Source organism: Phalacrocorax aristotelis, chromosome 1, assembly GCF_949628215.1.
Source record: "Phalacrocorax aristotelis chromosome 1, bGulAri2.1, whole genome shotgun sequence".
Taxonomy (NCBI): Eukaryota; Metazoa; Chordata; class Aves; order Suliformes; family Phalacrocoracidae; genus Phalacrocorax; species Phalacrocorax aristotelis.
This window is the reverse complement of record NC_134276.1, coordinates 101,372,543-101,394,951: the sequence shown is the minus strand read 5'-3', so window position 1 is coordinate 101,394,951 and position 22,409 is coordinate 101,372,543. Positions and strand designations below refer to the sequence as shown.

At 42.8% G+C, this 22,409-nt stretch overlaps 1 protein-coding gene across 1 annotated transcript; it reads right to left on the bottom strand.

Moving 5' to 3' along the window:
• Window positions 1–454: 454 nt before the first annotated feature.
• On the bottom strand, window positions 455–2,124 carry CLDN14 (claudin 14). Its single transcript, XM_075081948.1, has one exon. The coding sequence runs from the start codon at window positions 2,082–2,084 to the stop codon at window positions 1,374–1,376; it is 711 nt and encodes a 236-aa protein (XP_074938049.1). The 5' UTR covers window positions 2,085–2,124; the 3' UTR covers window positions 455–1,373.
• Between the last annotated feature and the right edge of the window lie 20,285 nt (window positions 2,125–22,409).

Genomic DNA, 22,409 nt, shown 5'->3' with positions numbered 1-22,409 from the left:
TTAACCCTATTAGGTGTCAGTGTATGGGTCCATATGTTGCTCCAAGAGACTTCTACCTTTCTAGGGTTAACAGGAGTCTAGTACTTTCATTTTTTGTGATGGTTTTGTACCATAGTATAAGTTGCACTGGACTTCACTGTAACATGAAATGGAGAGGGCTGGGATTCTTTATTCATTAATTTGTTTTTTAATTGTTTGAACACGCTGTGGAATGATTGCATTTTGCAAGGATTTTAGAAGCAAATGTCTTGATTTTATACTCCTCCTGACCAGCAATGGTTACAGTCTGTGAGTGTAACCTCTGCTGGTACGGAGGCTGCCTTGTGCACCGAAGCCTGAAAGAATGGAAGTTTCCCAAATGGACTAGATGGAAGTATTCTTACTAACCCTAATGCACCTTCAGTCACGTGCACAGGCAAGAAACACCAGGACTGAGCCTAAGAAATGAATACTTTCCATCACATGGTATTTGGGGATTGAATTATAGAAACAATTTTTCTGATCTATGTAATGCATGGATTGCACAGAATGTTCAGTCTGCCAAATAGCTAAAAGCCCATTCTGTGACAAATTCTGAAATTTATTTTTTCTTTTTAATTTTTTGATAAAAATTTAACATCAAATGTCTAGGATTTTGTCTTACGAACATTTCTAAAAACCCAATTCTGATCCACTGAAATGGTTTGCTTCCGTTATAATGCATTGTTTTGTTTCAAAAATGTGCTAAAATTTTATTTTTAAAAGGTCAAAACATTGTAGTGTAATATAAAATATTGGCTATAACATACTGTCAAATACATCTGTCATAATGCTATTGAAATTAAATTTCAAGGGACAATAAAAACACAAACAAAAGTTAAGTCAAAGCAAAACTAATACCTGTGTCATAACGAAACATCCATGCATTATGGAAATGAGAAAGTTAGCAGGCAATCACTGCTGAAAATCACTGTCTATCACGATGAAGTTCTCCGTTTTAGGCAAAACGGCGTCTTTTGTTGGAACACTGTTCAAATAACAGGTTGTGGCGAGTTCCGCTTCAGCGCTCGTCGTGGGACAGAAACTACAAACCAAACCATTACTTTTAGGAAAACTGCCCTTGAACTGCCTGCTTGCAAAACTCGAATTGAAAGTAGGCAGGTGTGTGCCATCTCTGGAATATCACAGCCCCCTTTGTGTTTATTTTCCAGGTTTTGCAGCGAGCAGTTTTGTGTTCGCATTCTTTCTTTCTCCGGAAAGAAAGGAAAAGAGGACAGGAACAATGGTAAACTTTGAATCATATCCCTTATAAAGTAAAAGTCATCTTAGCTTTGTTTCATGCCATGCACAGAAATTATAAAGCAGCTGTGTCCCGCAGGCAAATCTTGGGGAACTCACACATAGTCATTTAATCTGTAGCCGCTATGGGAAGCAGATGTCAGGGAAGAACCATGGTTTCCCTTGTAGACAGTTGGTGGTCTATAGGAGGGAGCAGTCCTTCTTACGCTGCTGGGCTGCGTCTGGTAAGGTGTCTCGTTCCTGCGACACTGGCTTGATGTGCACAGCAGAGTGCCGCCGAGGATTGTCAAAGATGCAGAGACGAAGCCAAGGTAAAGAGCTTGACCTATCTCATACTTCATCCCGGTGGGGAGCATGGGGTTGTAGAAATCTGTAACTACGTTGTTAGTGGTCCAGGAAACAGGTACCAGGCAAACGAGACCAGCCAGGATGAAAATGATCCCCCCGGAGACTGCGATGGAGGCTTTGGCAGAAGTCCCCTTGGCACACTGCGTGCACTTCATACCGATGACAGCAATCACGCATGCCAGCACGGAAAGGACGCAGGAAATTACCATCATGGCACGGGCGGCTTGGAGGTCACGGGGCAGCGCCAGCTGGGAGTGGTGGACTTGGCACTGGTAGATGCCGGTGCTGTGCCAGACGCACTCCATCCAAAGCCCTTTCATATAAGCTACAGCTGTTATAATATTGGTGCCTACGTGTGCCGTTCGCCACCAGTGTGGAAGAATAGTAGCAATTAACGTCCCAATTAGGCCGAGCAGGCTTAGAGAGAAGCCAAGTAACTGAACAGCTGAACTTGCCATGTTAATGTTTGTCCTGCCTAGTTCTCTTAATAAAGCACCTCCACTTGAATTCCTTCGGAAAACACAGGCTTTTCTTGGAAGATATGCAGCTGTTTTACTTTGACACCTTCTGCTCTCCTAATAAAAGGTAATTGAGGAAAAAAGGAGTTAATTATTACCCAAATGCATTACCTCTCCAGCCAGTAAGGTGCATTCCAAGTAAAGTTAGTGCGATAATTAGCATAGTTATCGCTGTTAATCGTACTTTTGTGGAAGTAATGGGAAAGTAAGCTTCCCTCTTCACTTATATAAACAGTCTTCTGTTGCCCGCTGGGAAGAAAACTCAAGACAATTTATGAAATGGAAAAAAATATTTTAAATGCAAATATTCCTCTTCCCAGCAGACTATTCAAAAAAACAAACATGATTTCCTTTCTAAAGCAGAGAATTAGCCAGTGTTAACACTTGGAATGAATGAGATTTATAAAGTAGGGAACTGCAGGTTGCTTTACACGATGAAAACATTCCCAGAAGGTCATAGCAGGACTAGGAAAACAATAAGGGTGTATTTGCTCAAAGTAGGGAGCAAAGAGAGTGATTTAAAACCTGTGGAAGAGGATAACAAGTATTGGATTAAAGTCGCTTTCCTGACTTGCCAGTATTTCTTGAGGTTGAGTTTTAATAAAGGAACTCAAAGGGGAATAATTTTCATTAGCCTCTGTGGAGTTTCAGCTTATGATTTTAGGTTGCGGGCAAAATGACAGCATGTGAAACCAGATGTACATCGTGGAGCTTCTGAGGAGCAACACCTTCACAGTTTGGTCGTGTATAAATTCTAGCTGAAAAACAAGGAATAGTAACTCTTCCTTCTGTATAAATCGCAGATTAAGTGGTCTTTTCCAATGTCTGCCTTGCAAGGTCTGTTATACATCATGCGTTTTGTGTGTGGGCAGAAACCTGATATTTTAATATATAAAATAACTGTTGCATCAAAATCCAACTTGGAATTCAGGAACAGAAACAAATTTAGGCTCCAATTCTGCAAAGACCCATGCATGTGCTGAACGCATGTTCATAGAAGAAAGCATAAGTGTTTGCAGGACTGGGCCTTAGCCGGCAAAGGAAGGAAAACCATCTGGCCAAACTAATGAAGACCATTAGAACAACAAAATAATGCAGAGGGGGAAAAGTGAAAGCTGGTTTACATTCCCCTTATCTCACTAATGAGGCAGGAGTGCTGAGGTGTGCATCAGTGCCGTTACTTATCTTCAGACCACATCGTGGTATGCACTGATCTCTGCAAAACAGCAAGATGGGGCGTCTCTGCCCAAAACAACCAGAATCTGCCTTGGATGTTGTGCCAAAAAAAAAGGAAAAAAATTGAAAAGCACAGGGATTATATGGGCTAGGCAGGGCCACATCGCAGGCTGAGAGTCTTGTACTTGCGCATGTTCCTTCCCTTTTGTCTGGAGTGTGTCTGCTGTGCACAGACATAGGATGGGAAGGAATGCAATGTTGGACAGGATCTGCAGAGAAGTACCCAGCCCTCTGACTGGAAGGGAAGAGAAAAATGGCTTTGCTTTAGTGTGGCTAGTGGTAGGAAGGCATTTTCCTAATGTTAGGGCTTTCTGGCCTTTCAGACACTCTGTACATAATGTCTAAATGAAAATAATTTGGTTTATGTGGTTGTTTAAATAATTTGCCTAATTTGCAAGTTGTAAGACAAATGCAGAGGGTTTTCTATCAGAAATCATTGTTCCAGGTGGGTGCCATAGATGTCTCTCCATTTTGCCAGGGGAGATTAAGCTGCAGGTTTCTTTCTTTTTACCAGGTATCACAGAGTATTGCAATATGACAGGACACAGGTTAGGGCCAAGCACAACACAGGGGAGCACAGCAAAAGTAAGAAAATAGTTATCTCCAGCAGTACTGTACATTTGACTTCCACTCCCACCACATGCTGGGTAAGAGCTCTAGAAGTCCTCAACATGTATTTGCCTTCCAGATTATTTGGGTTTGGCTCATATATTAAGCACAAGGAAAATTAAGCAGTATTTTCCCTCTTTACATTACTGTTTTTTTTTCCTGTGAGGCATATCGTTGTTTTATCTAAGCATGCCACACACCTTAGAGAAATTATCCTGGTAATACCCCTCTAGGATCAGGGAGCTCTAGGCATGGCTTTGGGGCACAGCAGGAGGATGAGGGACCTACTCAGGTGACACAGGAAATCTGCAGCTGAACTGGAACTGCAGCTCAGGTCTCCCAAGCTTGAAACCCAGCACCACTTTTCACATCTCTGGTCTCTGCCTGGTCTGATAGTCCCCCACTCCCTTGGTATTTTCCCCTGTATATATTAAATGGAACCTGAGATTATACTCTATCCCATTACTCAGCCCGCACATTACATCCATATATTGCACACCATGCAGAAGAGTGCTCTCAGTTAGTCTCGTATGTTTGCAAATAGGCTTTCAAGGTCAGGCATCAGGCTTTGCAACTAATCCCAGGGAGAACAGGATATAAAAGGTAAATGTGATTTACACCACCAGTCACGGGAAATGGACTCCCAGTTTAATGGAGGTCAGAATACTGCGGGTCTTGGCAGCAGCTATTTTTAGATGTCATTAAGGGGTTATTTTTAAACATTAGCCATTAAGAGCCTTCTAATTTAAGAAACTGGTGTTAATTAGCCCCGCTTGCTTGGCGTCATGTTTTCCATGTGCCTTTCTCAGCAGATGCCAGCTGCCCCTGGTGCTCAGTAACACTTTAACCGCTGTGGACCCTCTCCGCTTGCAAGTGGCAAAACCAGCAGTAACTTAACACATTTATCTCCAAGAACATCAGCGGCCTTGTTAAAATGTCTCACCTTACAGCTTTGTTCCTAACGGGTTAGGCAAGGAACATGACCACCTCAGCGGGATCAGGTGAGCAGCTGGCTGGATGTTTCTCACGGGCTGACCTAGTTAAATGCAAGAATGAAAACAAGCCATTTTTTCTGCATGGATTGTGTTTGCTAATACTTTTTTTTAGAAAGCAAGGAAACCAGAAACAGCCTTTGTGGAGCAGTGAAGACAGCAGCTGTCTGGGGTAAAAAATGATGAAGATTGGTAAAATGGCTCCTTACTTCTAAGGGGAGACAGTAGTTTTACTGCCCAGTGCACATCTGCCAGAGAAGGCAGAGACAGCTTTCTCAAACCAAGCACACTGCTGAAACGGCTTGTCTCTGCCTTTGGCTTGTTCATCCAGGCACCCACATCTCAGCTGCTGTGGAGTATGTGAGATGCAAGCTGCTTCTTTCAGGTAAAGCCCCTTTTAGTTGTGGTGGTGTCTTTTTGCACGCCCTCCATCAGCAACACCAGCAACCTCCCAGGCTCTTGTGCAAGCCCATCATCTCAGATAAATCATTTTATCTTCATCCTCTTGGTGCAGCTTGGCCTGCACAGGTGAGAAACTTTGGAGCTGGCAGAAGACCTGGCCAGATAAGTGCTGTTAGTTTGCAGGCATACACAAGGTGATGGATCCCAGTGTCAAGGCCCCATAACTGGATCAAGAAAAGAGCAGGGCAGTGTGCATGCTTCGCCTTCATGAGCTTCAAAGCCCATCTAAGCATTGAGCTATTGTAAAATTATGGGAAGAACTCTGAAAAGAAACCATGAAACTTTTTAACTTCCTTGCTCTGTCAGCTCATGCCAGCTTTATTTTTATGAGCACAAGGGTTGGAAAGACAACTTTTCCATACAAATTTTAGTTTTGCCTGAAGCCTGTGTTGTACAGGAATGGCCACGGCTGGGATAAATCCTGGGTTGTGCTTTCCACTGGGCTATATCACAGCTGCATTAGGCTTGGGAGACATGGCTCCAAAGTAAGCTCCAAATAAACAGCAGAAACTGATGTCACTAATCTGGGTATTTACCCAGGATTAAATGACAGATGCATGTTTTACTGCTGTCTCTTTCATTGTTTCTCATTTTACTATTTCCCTACCCATATCAGTCTTTCCTTTTGTTTCTGCTTTTTCCAAGCCCTTTCTCCAGACCTATGAATTGCTTCCTCTCATGCAGACTGTGGCTGCGGTGCCTCTCATCCCCTGGGCCACAGACGGTTCTACCAGTGAATTTTAAACCAGTAATTTCGATATTTCTCTGTGCACCCTTACGAACCTACGTTTTCACTTCAGCCCATCAAATTCTGCACCACCTGTCTCAAAAACACCAAAAATCTGGCTGTTTCAGCCTCTGCATGGGGAACACAAAGTGGCATAATGTGGTGATGTCCTTTACAGATATCCTTACCAGCTTCAGACCAGTGGAGAGTCAGGCCTGAAGTACCCCCTGTTGTGGACCTCAGCCGAGCCAAGCCCTTAAGTATACACTCATTTTACATGCTTTCTTAATCTCTCACATCCTGAATGATTAAGGTCCATGTTTAAGCACCAGCTGGATCAGAGCTTTAAGGTGTGCTCAGGTAGTACATTTGCTGGGTGGCAAGTGAGGTTACCCGCTCTGACACTGTGAGTTCTGCTGTTTCCCCTCTCCAGGCCCTTACATTGCTAACTCCTGCTGAAACATTTTTTTATGGAAAAAAAATTAGCTGGCACTTTGCACTTGGTAAGAAGAGAGGCCTCCTTGTACGTGGGTGTGGGTAGGTAGATCTGAGGGGAAACAAGGCCTGCCAGGCTCACAGCAAAATTCTTCTTCTCGCCCACCTCTTTATTTTTTTTTAAAGAAGAGATTAGGAAATCAATAAAAGTTTGAAAGGCACATTGTATCCAACCCTGATCCTACACCTACTCCCACCCCCTCTCTGTGAAACAAGTCCTTGCGGCAAATGCTGACATTGATCACCGCAGTGCAGCTGCTGCTCTGCCAGATGTGCAGCAGGAGCCTTAACCCCTCCTCAGACCCACAAAGCCGCCAGGACTTTCCCCATACAGCACTACTGGGTTGTAACTGGCCTTATGCCACCTCGTTGTTTCCTTCTGCACGGACGGGATCCTTCTCACAAGCGCCATGGTGATCTGCCTGCACAGCTTTTCGGGTCTCCGTCTTTGCTATGGGTGCTGTCAGCCACCAGCAGTACTGCCGTTCATTTCAGGGCCTGTTCCTGCCTGAGACCAGTCATACATTCCCTCTACAGTAAAATGATCTCATTTTTAAAATACTTTTGAGTGGCCCCCACATTTTATTTTATCACAGAAGTATTTAACTTTTTTTGGTCTGTTACCTGCGGTTTTTCTAGAGGTGCAAACCAAAAGATTCATCTTCACCCTGAAATTACATAAAAGTCAATAGACCTGGAAAAACTAGACAGCCCACAACGAAAAAGGATCAGGTCAACATTTTGATCCCACATAATTTTACTCTCCAAGTTCTGAAGCTTTGTCACCTCAGTCCTCCAGATAGCCAGTGGCTGAGCTAGGTAACTTCAGAGAGACGTTTAGATCATCACTGAGATGAATCGCCTTCAAGGGCTGCTACCTACTTTTTGGGGTCTGTAGGGGCAGCTGGGAGAAGCAGGTCTCCCCACCGAGGTGCTCCAGGCAGTGCCTGATCCCAGGCCTCAGGGACAAGGACTGCAACACAAAGCAGTTTGCATGGTGTGAATAGACAACAGGGTTAAGGGATGAAGGGACACTAAACCAGAAATGGTATATTTTGTATATGCATATGTATATATTTCCAGACTTGTACATGTAGATATTTCCGAAACTGTTCATCCAGATTAGACCTTTCAAAAGAGGCTTGTGACTTCAAGCAGCTTGGGTGTTGGATGCTTAGCTTAAGAAAGCTTGAACGCTCAACTCTAGGGTAGTCAGATTTAAACTCTAAGAACTGGGAAACTTAAAATCATTTGTCACATCTGTAACTGGGTCTCAATGTCCAGCCATAAAATCTGTGGTACGGAAAAAAAGAATGAAACGACAAAATTGTCTGAGCACTAAACTGTGATTATATTAAAATGATTGATGTATTCAGACAGAGAGATATATACTTATAACAACTTGGCTGGCACGTGAACAAAAGCTCTTGTGCTTGGACCACTTGCAGCTCACATGATCTCATTTTTTACTGATTGTAGCCAAGGTTATTCGTTTTGAAAGATAATAAACATCCACGATGTGGTAGGGTCTCCTCTGTGCAGTATAACATAGGGGAGGATATGATGAATGGTACATTTATAGCGTACTCTACGTGCAGTGTGGCTACTTAATTCTGCCCTTTATTTATAGTATTAATGTCTTAAAAGAGCATTGCAGCAAATACACACTACAAACCTTCATTTCTTTTCAGAAAGTCAACCCTTTCACTGAAATTGATTTACTGAACCTAGGAGGTGTTTGTTTGTGATGCTGCTAGATGAGTCAGCTTAACATGCTAGAAATAACGGTCTCCTTTCTTACATGTTGACTGTGGCTTTGGAATAAGCTCTGCGAGTTTTTAGTACCTGTCTGGGTAATCTTAATTTGGATCCATCTGGAAACGCACAAACATGAAGTACTGTATATGTACATGATAAAACAGCCCTTTTTCCTTTAGAGCCCATCCCTTGTTCAGGCTAGAGGAATGGGCAGGGAGATGAACAAGGCCGCTGTCAGGGATATTTTATCCACATTATTCCCAAAGCTCCTGAGGAGTGTTGGGCAAGTCACAGGTGCCAGTTTCCATTTTCAGAGGGTACCAAACATGACAAGCATAACAATTAAGAAATTCAGTGGGAGACGGGTCAAGGTAATGTGCTATGAAATACTCAGTACTATGAAAATCAGGTACATGGTTCCACTTGCCAAACACTAAACATTGGGTGACACTTCTGATCATTTTGGTTTTTCATCTCCACATGAAAAATTGAAATAATTTCAACTGAGGGTAAATTCATCAGTGTTTAAAACACTGATGTTTTACAGTGAGACCACAAAGCCATCACTGTAAACTTAGTATAGCATTTTATTGTAAGCTAGTATACAGGGAAAAGGCAAGATAAGAGTTTATCTCACTATTTGTGTGGTATCGGTATGCAAACAAATATGTGCAAAATAAGGAGACGTGGGAACCGAAACTCTAATTGTTTGTGTACCGGTGTCTTTGTGGACCCTTTTCTTCCAGAATAAAAGTAGCCAAACCAACATCAGAAACTCCTCCTGCAGCCTCGTGTTGGAAACAACCATATCCATTTTTGGAACATGATCTGCTGGAACCAGGGGAAGTCTGTGCGTAGGCTGGCCTTTTATCAAGCCCTCAGATTAAAAGGCCACCACATCTGCAGAAAGGGTTGAGGCCAGAATGACGCAGAACTTACGGGGGGCTCTGTGCCCTGGAGGATTCCTGTCTGCAAGTGTGAGCTGGTAAATTAATCGCTGCCCAGTCAGATTACGAAAGCCTAACAGCTAAATCAGAGTATTTATCACCCCGGAATACCGTGAGATGATGGAGCTATTTTAGACCAGAGGTCAGAAGCCTTTGGGCCAGGCTCTCAGCTAGCATAAATCCATGCACCATCACTCAGTGAAGAGAATGGAGCTACACCAATTTACACCAACACAGTATTTGGCTTCTGGGAGCTTGGGAGACAGAGGTTCTGAGCTCTGTTCCACCGTTCGTATGCGTGCAGCTTGCTGGCTACCTATTGTATCTGAGTTATTATAATTTATGACCAGAGACCATTGTGCTTGCACAGCCTGCCAGTTGCACAAGTACTTCCCTCCAGATTATTCTTGGGTGATTTTGCCCAGTCAGTTTTTAAATGTCTCAAGCCTTGCAGTTTCTAACATTTCCTGTGGTGGACTGTTCTACAGTCTGCTACACTTCACAGTTCAGAAATACACCCTGAGAGCCAAACTAAATTCTCCTACTCCTTTTCCCAGCCATATTTCCTTGAATCAGCCTAAAAAAATTACCTCGTTAATGTGTATACCCTGCAAATACCTATTAAGAGTTATCATACCTTTTTTATTACCCGTGTCTCACCTGGGCTATCTCCCTCTTCCCCTTCTGCCCCCTGCTTTCGTGCTATTTACATTACTTAATAGTGCTTAAAATAGTTTTCAGCCCAATTTAATTTCATCTTTGTTGCAAAGCTCTGTGATGTATTGCGCTTTATGCCCTCTTTGTCCCTTCAGCCGTTACATAGACTGATCTCAGAAAGGGATCGTGCTACTCAGACTGGTACCGACCCTCCCATTGCACAATCTTTGTGTTTGTTGCTTCTGGTCAGCGCTATCATATGATGCAGGTAGTTTCAGAAACTCCTTCCTACTAGTTGAAGCATTACTTTGTTAAAGACTGAAATAAAATTTACTGGGTTGCTGGTAGCATAACCTGCTAGGTGTCTGCATCTTCCTCTCATTCCCAGGAGTGCTGATGGCTTTCCAGAGGCGATGGCTGGCAGCATAGCCAGCCCTACCCTCCCAGCCACCCACCTCTGGTCTCAGTCCCAGGGGCGTTAGCAGTCCCACACGGAGAGGCCGGTACTCTCTTGTTGAAAGATCTGAAGGAGAAAATATGCACCTTCGCAAAACCTGAAATAAGATCTGGGCTGCCATGCTTCACTCAGCAGCCACAAAGCAGAGGGAGGAGGGGGAAGGGGAAGGCCATTTACTGGATCTGAGCTAAGCTGCCCGGAGTCAGCGGGATGTCTCCCTGTGATTTCCATGCACACGTACTCAGGGCACCCTTTGTCTCTCCCTTCTGCCCCCCTCTTGGCCTGGCAAGCTTTCATCCCAATCACCCACAGCTGCATGGGCATTCGCAGTCCATTAATGTTTTTTATTTTATTTGTTTGCCTTTTGTGTTCCCATGTCTCTGACAGGAAGACTCCCAGACAGAAGTACGGGCAATCTCTGAGCAGCACATCCTGTATGCGCTATATGTGTCTGTTGCACAAACTGCACCTAGCCTGAATAGACGGCCAGCACAAGGGACTGATGGCACCTGTGCTGCCGAGGGCATTCACGTGCACATGGTGCCCCTTGCCCAGGTTTTGCAGACCCCAGGGTTGTGGCTGGCAATGCTGCTGTGAGTACACATCTGGACCGACTTTCAGCAGCCCCAGATCAACAGCCAAACATCCCCTTTCTTGCTTACACAACATTTGGGTCCACTGAAGACATATCTGAGAAGAGATTTGAACTTGCTCGTGTCGGTGTAAATGGAGAGCAGCTCCCCCAGAGTCCATCCCATAAGGGGATGATACATTGGAATCAAACCCAATACAAAGATCTTCTTCTCCCCTAGGTGTTTGCCTTTGGGCTTGTGACACACTCGTGGAGATGCTATGTAAAGCTTTAGGGCCTCACAATTGCACGCCTTAATGGGGGACATATTTTATTTACAAGATGGCTTAGTTCCAATAATGAACAAGCTGACAGCTGAGTAACAGAGACCTCAAGATGCTTATGACTTCCTGCACAACACCCATGGCACTAAATGTAATGTAAAAATCAGTGGAAGCACTGAGTTCAAAGTGTCATCTTTCCTTTCAGCTGAGCATGTGTGGGACTCTTCACTGCCACACTTTGACCTGTGTTTGCTTTGATAGCTATGTCTTTGGTCATGTGTGAAATTCTCCCCGCATCCTTGACACTTTCAGTTATCTTTCAGGACAACGTCAGAATAAATAAGACCGTTGGCCACAAACTCATTCGTCTTTCCTGTAGCTCTCCGAGAGTGCTGTAATTATTTAACTTCTTAAAACTTTCACACTCTTACAACTCTCATAAAGTAGTTATTTAACTCTTGATATTTTCTCCCCAGCTGTGATGATTTAGTCTAGCCTGGGTTTTGAAAGACTCAGCCAAGAAAATCCCAGAGCGCAATACAGCTCATTTATAAGGATCAGTGTTTCTGCAATACCAAGCCTGCACTGCACTCTACATCTGTCTTATCTAAACACTACCATCACACTGTATTTAGGTTTTCACGGTAAGTTAAACCACGACACATAGATTTGAGAAAGGTATACATATGGCCTGGAAAGATCATTCTGTATTTTAAACATTTTGTGGAACAGGTTCATATTATTAATTCAGGTAGAGCACATTTGTTTTGGGAGGTTTAGTCCCCTTGCCAGCAAGGGGGAAGCACTGCGGTCTCTTTACCACAGAATTTCTTACTTCTCAAAAAATACCCAAAAATTAAGTCAGTTCCCTAACTGTATAAATCATAGACTTTCATAAACATTAATCTCTTCTGATGTGAGAATTGTGTTATAACACAGGTGAAATTCCCCTTTTTTCCCAGTGGTGACTTTCACCCATAACCGAGGAAAGAGCCACGATAACTCAGCAACACAACAGTGACATTTCATATTTCAAAATCAAGCCCTCTGAATTCCAAGGCCAGGAAATTCTTATGGTTAAGATGCCTCTTACAGACATTAAATACCCAATATAGTTTATGCTGCTTATTAATGGTCAACAAGAATACTTTAAAATTTATATTTAACACAGAAATTGCAAGTATAAGCTTCTCCCGCTACATATATTTGCTATTGCTGAGCTAACATTGAAAGACACGTACTAACTTTTTAAATTTCCTGACTTTTATGATTACTCAATTTTGCAACCTTAACATTATTTTGAAACTAGGATTGTGTAAAATTTTCCCCAAGAGACTAAGAAAACTATGTGCTTTTGAAACGTTGCCTTTCTGTAGCTAATTTCCCTGGTTTTGTTGCGGGCTTTTTTTCCCCCCAACTGAAATTCTCATAGACAGGAGCAGAATTGCAGGACCTCAGAAATAATCAAGAGTGTTTCTAGTACCCTGGTGCCTTACCTTTTCTGTATTTGCTGGGTGTTCGTTCTAAGGTGCAGGTGTACATCTGCTATGGATCACAGCCCTGTCCAGGAAAGCACTTGACATCACTAGAACCACTCACATGCCTAAGGTGAAGTACTTGCTTAAGTGCTTTCCTGGATTGGGGAATATCTTCAGAGATATTGAAACTTGAAAGGAAACAGAATTTAATTTTCCTATCGATGCATGTGGGATTTAAACAGGTGATGAATTACATCTAATGGCTGCTAGTGTGCATATTCCCTGAACATGAGTGGGAAATTAATCCTTTCTGTCTATACGGAATCATAAAGTAGCATAATAAGTATGAGAAACTGTGTTCAGTTAAAACAAAACACAGGTCAGTCTCGGTTTGTATCCAGATTGCTTTGCATCTCAAGAAATTTTTTCTGTGCCCACTGCTGGCTGCTCTTCTGGGGTGAGCAGATGGTGGGAGCTCTTTTATTAGCTGGTCTTTTTAGGTGAAAATTCTCCCCTTGTGGGGAGCTTAGCAGACCTGTACAATATTTAAACCCACTTAAACAAGATTAAGCAGTGTCTGAAGGCTAATACTGGCTCTCCACAATGAGATGGCTTTTAACCCCTCATAAACTGAACATGAAACCTGAAAGCAAAGGAAGGGCAGTGTCCTTCAGTCCAGCTTGGATGGACCACAACACAGTGCAGTGCCAGTAGGCACCTGCTTCTCACACGGTACGCCATCCTCTTCCCTTTGCAGCAAGAAGGGACTGGACACTCTACGCCTGTCTGTGATGAACTGCTTTATTATTAACCTTAAATGACACATGGTTCCACACTTAAAGCAGTTGTGTTAACCACAGGAAGTCACCTACACAAGTATGACTAAGAGTTGCAATGGAAAACCAATATCTTTTTAAACAACGGCAAATCGTTTGTGTTACAAAGCGCACAAAACCTTGCGGAAGCAAAGGTCTTCCAAGGGATCAGCGTCATACAGGAGAAAATTATTCACGATGCTGGTAGCCTGGTTTACAAAAATATATACAACGATGGGGGCATTTAATTTGGAAAGTACTGGGTGTTGCAGGTTTCTTTCCTTTGAATATGTGTCTCCCTAAACCATGTGCCAGCATCTTTTCCTGTGCTGATGAATGTAGGTAGTTTAGGTGCTGAAAGGAACAGGAGACACTTTTACTGTGTTCCAAAGAATGGGAAATACCATTTCATAGGTTTATTTTTCATTCATTTAGGTGCCGTCCGGTTGACTGCTGCAGATGCCTCTGTAAATATCTGCAAAGGAGGGACCTTTCGGGAACTAGAGGCTGCTGATATACTGTGCCCAGCTGCCGGAGTCAATAGAAATAGACCCGATGTTCCATATCTGTTTTCATTTCTTTCTAGCTCCAGTGTAGCTGCAGATTTTTTCCATGGCTCAGAGGTGCACTGTGCCAGCAGCAAATCTGGGTGAGCCGCAACCCACAACAAGCCCTGTCTTGAGTGGACTGGAAGGTCTGCAACGGGAGCACGCCGTGGCTGGGATCCTCCTGTCCTTGGTAGCAGCAGTGCCCTCTCTGCTCTCCCCCACAGCTGGCTGTGCTTCAGGAGGCAGCGGAGGTGACTCTCCACGGACTCCCGGGGCGGAAGACAAACGTCCCGCACTCCAGGTGCCGGCGGGCTGGCTACTGAGAAGCCTGGGGCACTGGCAGCTCCTTAAGGCAAGGGCAGTAAAAGCTCTACACGGCCCTGGGATGACATGAGAGAGTCAGCTAGAGTACAGAATGCTTTTTTTCCATTTTGCCAAGCTAGAAGATTTGAAGACTTCTTCCTTTAGTTTTAAAGGGAAAAAACAAAGCAACAACTCCTCTCTCTTTCTCCAGTTTCTCCCTGCCCCACAAAATGAAGGCGTTGTTTCCTTGCAGTATAACCCAGCATGGAGCATGTTTTCCTATGATAGAGGTTATTTATTTGCAGTATCAGCTATTACAGTGACTCAAGAATTTGGCCATTACAGCATCATTGTCTTATTAGTATTATTATTACTGGTCTCTTACTACTATTTCCATGGTGGCAATATACTTTTCAGAGGCAGCCACGTCTTCCGAGGACTTTATCAGTGCCCATTACAGAGATGGAAAAAGCTACACGTTGGTCTGACTGAGACTAATGCAGCAATTAACCCACCGGTGCTTCCTTGATGCAGCGATTTGTAATGATGAAAGCTCCAGACCTGCTGGCTCCAAGGAGTTACTTTTACTGTATCAACTTTTCACATGTAATAAAAGTATAGCCACATGAGAAAGTGAACTTATCTGTGTAACCCCAGGTTTCAGAGAGCAAAAGACTTCTAAACCATGTGATGTGATGTGATGTGATTAGGAGAAATAAGGAAATTAAATCACTTAATGGGCATGTCCAGTGTATAGAAGGAATCAACAAATAGTTCCCAGGAGTTATCAAGGGCTGTTTAATGCTTTTTGGACCTAAACTATCTAATCCCTGCTCTTTCTGTTTTATTTGTCTTCCATTCTACCATGTATTGCTGGAATATCATGCATCCTGTGAAGATCACAGCAGCTGCTCGGTCCCAGGGTGCAAGGTATAGTAAAAGGGTCAAGTTTTCTTTACATTACGTATCAGATTCTCCATGAGAACTCTCTGGCTCTCCACAACTGCTTTAAAGCCTTATTAAGGATACAGATGTAAGTCTGTTTCCACACACACAAAGTTACCTGCCTTTTCCCAGGGCTTAATATATGCTATGGAATACTCATCCTCCAGGATCGCCCAGTAGCAGTAGTTCATCTGGATGATGATAGATAAAGCAGTGCAATGCAGTGGGCTGTTCAGCTGGTAAATCATTTTAAAAAGTAGTTATTGCAAAAGAGAAAGGAGGTAACAAAAGCCTACAGGCCCTCTTGGTGACATCTGTGTGACCTTGCTGTGACTAATACCTGAATCTGTCCCTCGATGTTTTCTGTCTTACCCACCTGGGTTTCTTTCACTACACAAACGGGACAAATAAACAAAGGTAGAAAACTGTCAGTCCTGAATTCAGCACCCACTGAAGCTACCATGCACTTGGATCAGTCCTGGGCCAAGATTGTAATTCTGGGTGGTGTCAAATTATTCTCTCACCACTGTTGATAACGATAAGCTCTCAGAGGCCATGATCAGTAGGGTGAATGCCAGCTGACCTCAGCTGATGAAAGACTCAGAGACGAAAAAAATGATAGACATAATTTGGGCTAGCAGATTATTTTAATACAAGGCAGTGTCCAGTAACACTAGTGTTGAGCCCTTTTTGTTTGGTGATGTCTACCTGAGCTGAGGAAGGTATGCCAGCAACCAGCAGTGCATGTTAACTTATGCCTCTGAATCCCTGTCACGGAGGTAGGACCCTTTCATTGCAACATCTTCATTTTGACCATTAATAGCACCCTATATTCAGCCAGGAGGATGGTCTGTCTACTGATACTTATCATTGCTGGAAAAAGTCCAAATACTTTTATGTGGGCAAAAGTCCTACTTTTTTCAGTGGAAGTTGAGCCGGGTAAAGAAAGCTGAGGAGGGCTTCAGGCTTTGCCCCATTCTCTTGAAGATCAAAAGAGATTATCTGTGGAATGGACAAAGTTTTACCACATACTGCAAACACCCTGTCTAATTTTCATCAGCCTGATTTCTGAAGTCAAGATATCCCTACACCTATTAATTCTGTGTGCCATCAATATGTCTGGTGATGGGATCACAACAAATCCTATGTCTGAAGACGTCTAACTTGGGAGACTTGGTTATGGTTTAGATCCATTTTATAGCTAAGTGTGTCTCTCAATATACAGCAGCCTCTTTGTGCAACTTTTTTTTCTCATTCTTTGGCTCAATAACTGTATTTTATGTAGGAATGTAAAAAATTGTATTGAGTTAGATCAAAGATCCATCCGCTTCTATAGTCTGTCCCAACAGTGCCAATAGCTGACGTTTAGGAAAAAGAGTCAAAACAGGAGAAGCATATATACATTGCTTTTCCAGAATATTGTCCCTGCTAGCTGATGTTCAAAGATTTCTTGACCCTGAAATGTTATCTGTTTCACCTTAATGACTTTTTCTTTCATTTTTTTGTCCAATTACTTTTTGAACCCATGCAAGCGCTTAATATCAAGTGTCCTGCAACAGAAGGTAAAACATCCCTTTTTCTTAACGTTTTGAACCTGCTATATCCTAGTTTCATTGTATGTCCTTTTCTTCCTATATTAGGATAGTCATTCCCTAATTAACGTCTCTGTGCTGCTCATGACCTTGTAATATAGATGCAGCTGTGAGGACAATCCAAAACCACAGAGTTCAGATCTACATGGTATCAGGAGATATAAAATGGTTTGGCTTTTCACAGTGAAGCTGCATTTCCACCTATTTTCGTTTTCCACCATTTTCCACCTATGTAACCTGCAGTTCTCAGCATAATAAAACATAACAAGCAAGAGATCTTGGCAAACAGAGGTAAGTTATTTAATACCTGTTGAGAATCTGTCCCCATATGTTTAATAAATGTTTTCATTCAATAAATGTATACTCAGCTTTACGAAACACGGAAAACTACAGGTTTTTTGCATCAAGTGCCAAGACAATAATAATCTAGCAAGTAACTGTTTACTCAAACTAGTAAAAGGTCAGTGAAGGCAAGAACCACCGTTACCACTATAATAATAATTATTTGCTGGTGACCATCAGTCTTCTGTGAAAATTTCAGGAGCCTCTGGTATTTTTCAGTTTTTGCTAAGTGCCAGGTGACTCAGGGTCCAGCTCTGCTGCTCTTTCTCAAACTGAGTTTTATCTGATTGCAAATTAGCCTCAAAAGACTTGAGTCAAAGCGAAAATGGACTCATGCTGAGGAACAGCAGCAGAATCTGATCCTGTGTTGCTGGTCTCTAAATGATTTTTGAGTAGCTGGCACCAAGGTTTTACATATATCTTTAAAATACTGGAGGTCTGGGTTTATTACCAAACGTTGTTTTAAAAAAGAAGTATGTTATTTCTATTAGACGCTGTTTGTAAAAACTACATATTCTTAGGCTGAATAGTGCAACTCCTAAAACAAAAAGTAAATTACAAATTCAGACTTCTGCAATTGTGTAACTTCCACCGAGAAAATAACCCTGAAACTTCACCAGCCACATCTGTGTATATCACCATTCGATTATCATTATTTTACTAGACTCCAAGTTATTTTGCCTTACACCCAATGGTCCAGGGGAAGAAAAGTCCTTATTGACAATCAGTGATATGGGGAAAAAGTTAAATGAATAAAATAAAAATTATCTGACAATAATTACATTTGCAAGGCCTGCTTCTGGGCACACCATGAAAGCAATCAGAACGTCAAACCTCTATTATTATACCACTCTATTTCAGCTGTAGAACAATCCACTTTGGTCCTGGGAGTACCAGATGTTGAAATCACTTTCCAGGAAAAAATATGCTAAAATATGCTAAAAGCAAAACTCAAAAAGGATGTTGCTTGAGTAGATTTTCATTACCATGGAGCTCCTTCTCAGAGAGGAACTGCAGAGAGAGGCACACCTGTGAAAGAGTAAAACAAACCTCTCCATACCCTTGGCTGCCTTCAGGACGCAAACCCAGAGAGACTCATACGCAGAAAATGTTATACTTGCTGCCAGTATAAATCAGAATAGATCAACAAAATGGCACCATTTTTTAACCAGCTAAACAAAATGAATATACACTTGAGGATGAAGAGACCAAAATTTAAGCAAGGCTAACGGTGTAGCAGGCACCGTCACTCATAAGTTGTTGAGTACCTGCTGAAGTCAGTGGGAGTCAGGCATATCGGGCACTTTCTGGGTACTAAAGGAGAGGCCACTACACTAGGGCCTTTCTTTCATTCCCTCTCTGAGCAGATAAGAAAAATTACCACCAACTTTCCAGGAGCAAATAATCTGGCAAACCTGCGGTTGGCCGAGACTCAATTTTCCCTCCTAGCTGGGTCCCCCGGCTAGGGGGAGCTGGTTGCAAATCTCTCCATTGCAGTCAGCAGCATGGAAGAGCTCTCACCCACAGGACTGTGCACACAGAATCTGTAATGGCTCACTGAGTGACATGTGATTTGTAGCTCACTTCCAGGTCCTCGGGCAAGGGGTAATAGATCAGTAAAAGCTTTTACCATTGTTTGTTTGGGAATATAAAATTTTCAGTATTATTAGTTTTAAAGATTATATTGTCAGGTGAGCAGAAATAGGTTTTGATAGGCACATACTAAATGGATGCTAGATAACATGTCTGGGGGGCTCCCTGCCCTGCAGTGAAAAGGAAAGGCTGTGTAGGTCAGGCTGGGCACACAGGTTGTGTGAACACAGGGGTATGTACCTACTCCCCCAGCCCAAGGAGGACTGAGGCACATTTGCTGTAGGGAAGCTGTTCTGTGTTCACCTCAGTGAGCACAATAATATTTACTCACTACCTGCCTACAGCCAATCCTTGATCTCAAAGAGATTTACAGAAGAAGGTAGATAGTATGACCCATGTCATACAAAAGGAGAAATGGGAGTACAGGGTTGTTTGGTCACACAGCAGATTGGGCGGAGCGGTTGGAACAGATTCCCATATTTCCCATTTCCTGTGGAGGAAACTTCTCCAGACAGAGCTAAGATCCCTTCTGAGAGCATGAATTTAAGCCCAAATCTCCTTAGTCACACCCTAGCAGCAAGTCTTCAGGACAGACTCCATGATGTGGTCTCAAAGATGAGCAAAGTGAGTGAATATGAGGAAAGCAAGGCTTTGTGCTGTGACAGTGACTGCTCATTGCAGCCTCATTTTGAGACTGTGGCTGCATCTTTCACTATCTGGGAAGCCTACCAAAAAAGAATTACAGTGATTGAAAAATGTGGCCAAGAGAGCAAGCACTGCTTTTGCAGGGTAGTTGCAAAGTTAATAAGGGTGCATACAGCATTTGCAAATTTTACAGACATTAAAAAAAAAAGGAAAAGAAAATACACGCAACACGAATACATACTAATCGCCCTACTCATTTTCTTTGACTCTACATTACCTGTCTTTTCAACATGGGAGGCCTTCTGAACCCAGAGAGGGATATCATTTGAATCTCCACCACAAGAGCTCAGCTGTAGGATATGAGGATGTTGATGATAAGATATTCCATGCTCAGTATGGTCTGAGCAAAAAGCCTCAAAAAGTACTCTGTAATTCCAGAAATAGGCCAGATTTCAACTTCAGCAGTACTGCCTTGCAGTGACTCTCAACTGTCTTGAGTGATGACTGTTTTCATAAGTGCCAAAACCTATGTAAGGCCCATTTCAGAATAAAACTGCCAACAACAATCTGCAATCAACAATTTGAAAAGCTGCTGATATGTGCTGCATTGTCAAGGATCAATGACATGCAGCCCATAGGAGTTGGCAGGACCTCAACAGCAAGCAAGAGGTTTATGCTGGCACTAGAAGAAAGCCAGCTGGTGGGAGTGACCCAGCCCAGAGAAACAGGTGCCTTTTCTAGAATGGAGCAATCTGACACCAGGGGCTGACCATATACACCATCTCAGAGGTCTCACAATACATATACTTAGGCAAAGTAATGCCTATGCCTCTTGATTTTCTCTCAGACCTTTAGCTGTGAAATTCTTCAGTCTCGTCACCCTCCTCCTATTTGTTGGCTATGTCAAATCATGAACCAGGACAAGACCTGGTGAGTTATAGGCCAACACTATCCCAGCAGCCTGAGCCCCCCTCTTTCCCGTGCCCTGGCAACACTTTTCCTAGCAGTCTGCAGTCTGAAGAAAGTTGAAAACCAGATGCAAGGAAGTCTCTTCTGCAGAATAAGTGGGAGAAAGCAACTGGGTGTAGCAAAAAGGGAGAAACCAACAGGTCTGCAGGAGCTGCGGTTTCATCTCTGTTGGAAGGACTGGCCCTCCTGCAGCTAAGATGGATGTGGACCTAAGGTTCCCATTGCTCTTTCTGTTTCAGGAAACCAAAATAACAACAGGAACACCTAATTTCATCTGAAACTAGCCAGGAAATTGTGCCCCTCACATTTGGATGTGGAACTTGGCTGAGCAAACCATGCTTTCATCACCTGCAAGTTAGACTATTGCAAGCAATATGTTCTCAAGCTGAAGTTAACCACAAAAAGGCACTCAGAACCTGTAACTAGTTCATGAGACATGTCTCTTGAGTCGGACATGCCAAAGAAAGCACTTCACACCAGTGCTCTGCACTCCCTCTGGACTCCTGGTCCAGCTAAACAACTGGCTTCAAGGATCTTGTCTTTCAGCTGTAAAATCTTGAAATGGCCCAGGCATGGCTCACAGTCCATCTTTCTTCCTTCTTCCTCTCGCTATGATCGGTAGGGACAACAGTTAACCTTTTCCAAAGCACCAAAAGAGGTTTAGGAGCCTTTATCTTTTTACATTGCTGTTGCTTAAGCTCCTACATCTCTTGTTCACTTCTGAAAATTTTGTACACACAAGGATTCTGAGAGTCTAAAATGCACAGGTCTTATGTGTAGAGAACAGGCATTCCCAGTTGCCAGACTCAGCTTCAAAGAGGAATGTGGTTTAATTAACTGCAAGAACTTAGTATCCCATCTCCCCGTGATATACTTGGCATCAGAAACCAGGTGATAGGCACTTTCCATGAGAAGACATAAAGTAAATGAAACCTCCTCCATCCTCGTAAAGCTCAGGGAAGATGACAGGTTGTTGATTAGATTCTCCTTGGAGCTGACTCACAGCCCCACTGTGGAGGGTTCAGTAGTTTACTTGGCTTCTCTGCTTCATGCTGAGAGAAAAAACAAAAAGTCCTTTGTGCATGGAAGTATCCCAGAAGACAGGGGATAACTTTTTCCAAAACAGTTCAGTACTGTAGGAGCTACATCCTTTCCATAATAGTCCATACCACAGGATTCAGCAGAAATATTCAGTGTGCCTCTTGCTGTATATTTAAGCAGCAAATACTCCATAAAAACTCCAGTACACACATTCTATTCCTGTTTGCCTTAAATTCAAGCTTTAATTTTCCTTTTTTAATTATCTAGAGATTCAGCTGAAGGAGATGTGAATAGGCACACAGAAAGGTACACAACTCTTCATATTGAGAAGAAGTGATGAAAAGAAAATAAAGCTCCTTGTACATGAGGACTGTAAACACAGATATGAAGAAAACAGTGCTGGGATAAGGAATAATGAATGCTACTGTATTGGGAGTGAAAAGTGAATGCAATAAGGCATGCAGAGTCCTTGCCACAAGGAAAGAATGAAGTACCTGAAGCAGAGAGGCAGGGAAGGGAAATATGCAGTGATACAGGGGATGGAGGGCAAGAGGTCAAGATGTGTGAAACACATTTGGCCTGCAAAGATGTTCTCTCTCCCATGGTTCCTTTTTGTAGTTGTTCCCCATGACTCACATATTTCTTTTTGCATCTCTCTCAGGGTTTTCTTCCTCATATAACATGCTGAATTTGAAACATCTTGAAAACCAACAGAGACAAAATATCATCATTGCCATGGCTCAAACTGAGTAGAGAGAAATGTAAAGGACAGACTTAAAAATCAATAGGATATGTTTCC

What these genes read in the sequence shown, in the direction of transcription:
- CLDN14 (XM_075081948.1), bottom strand. Translation starts at nt 2,084, where the DNA reads ATGGCAAGTTCAGCTGTTCAGTTACTTGGCTTCTCTCTAAGCCTGCTC.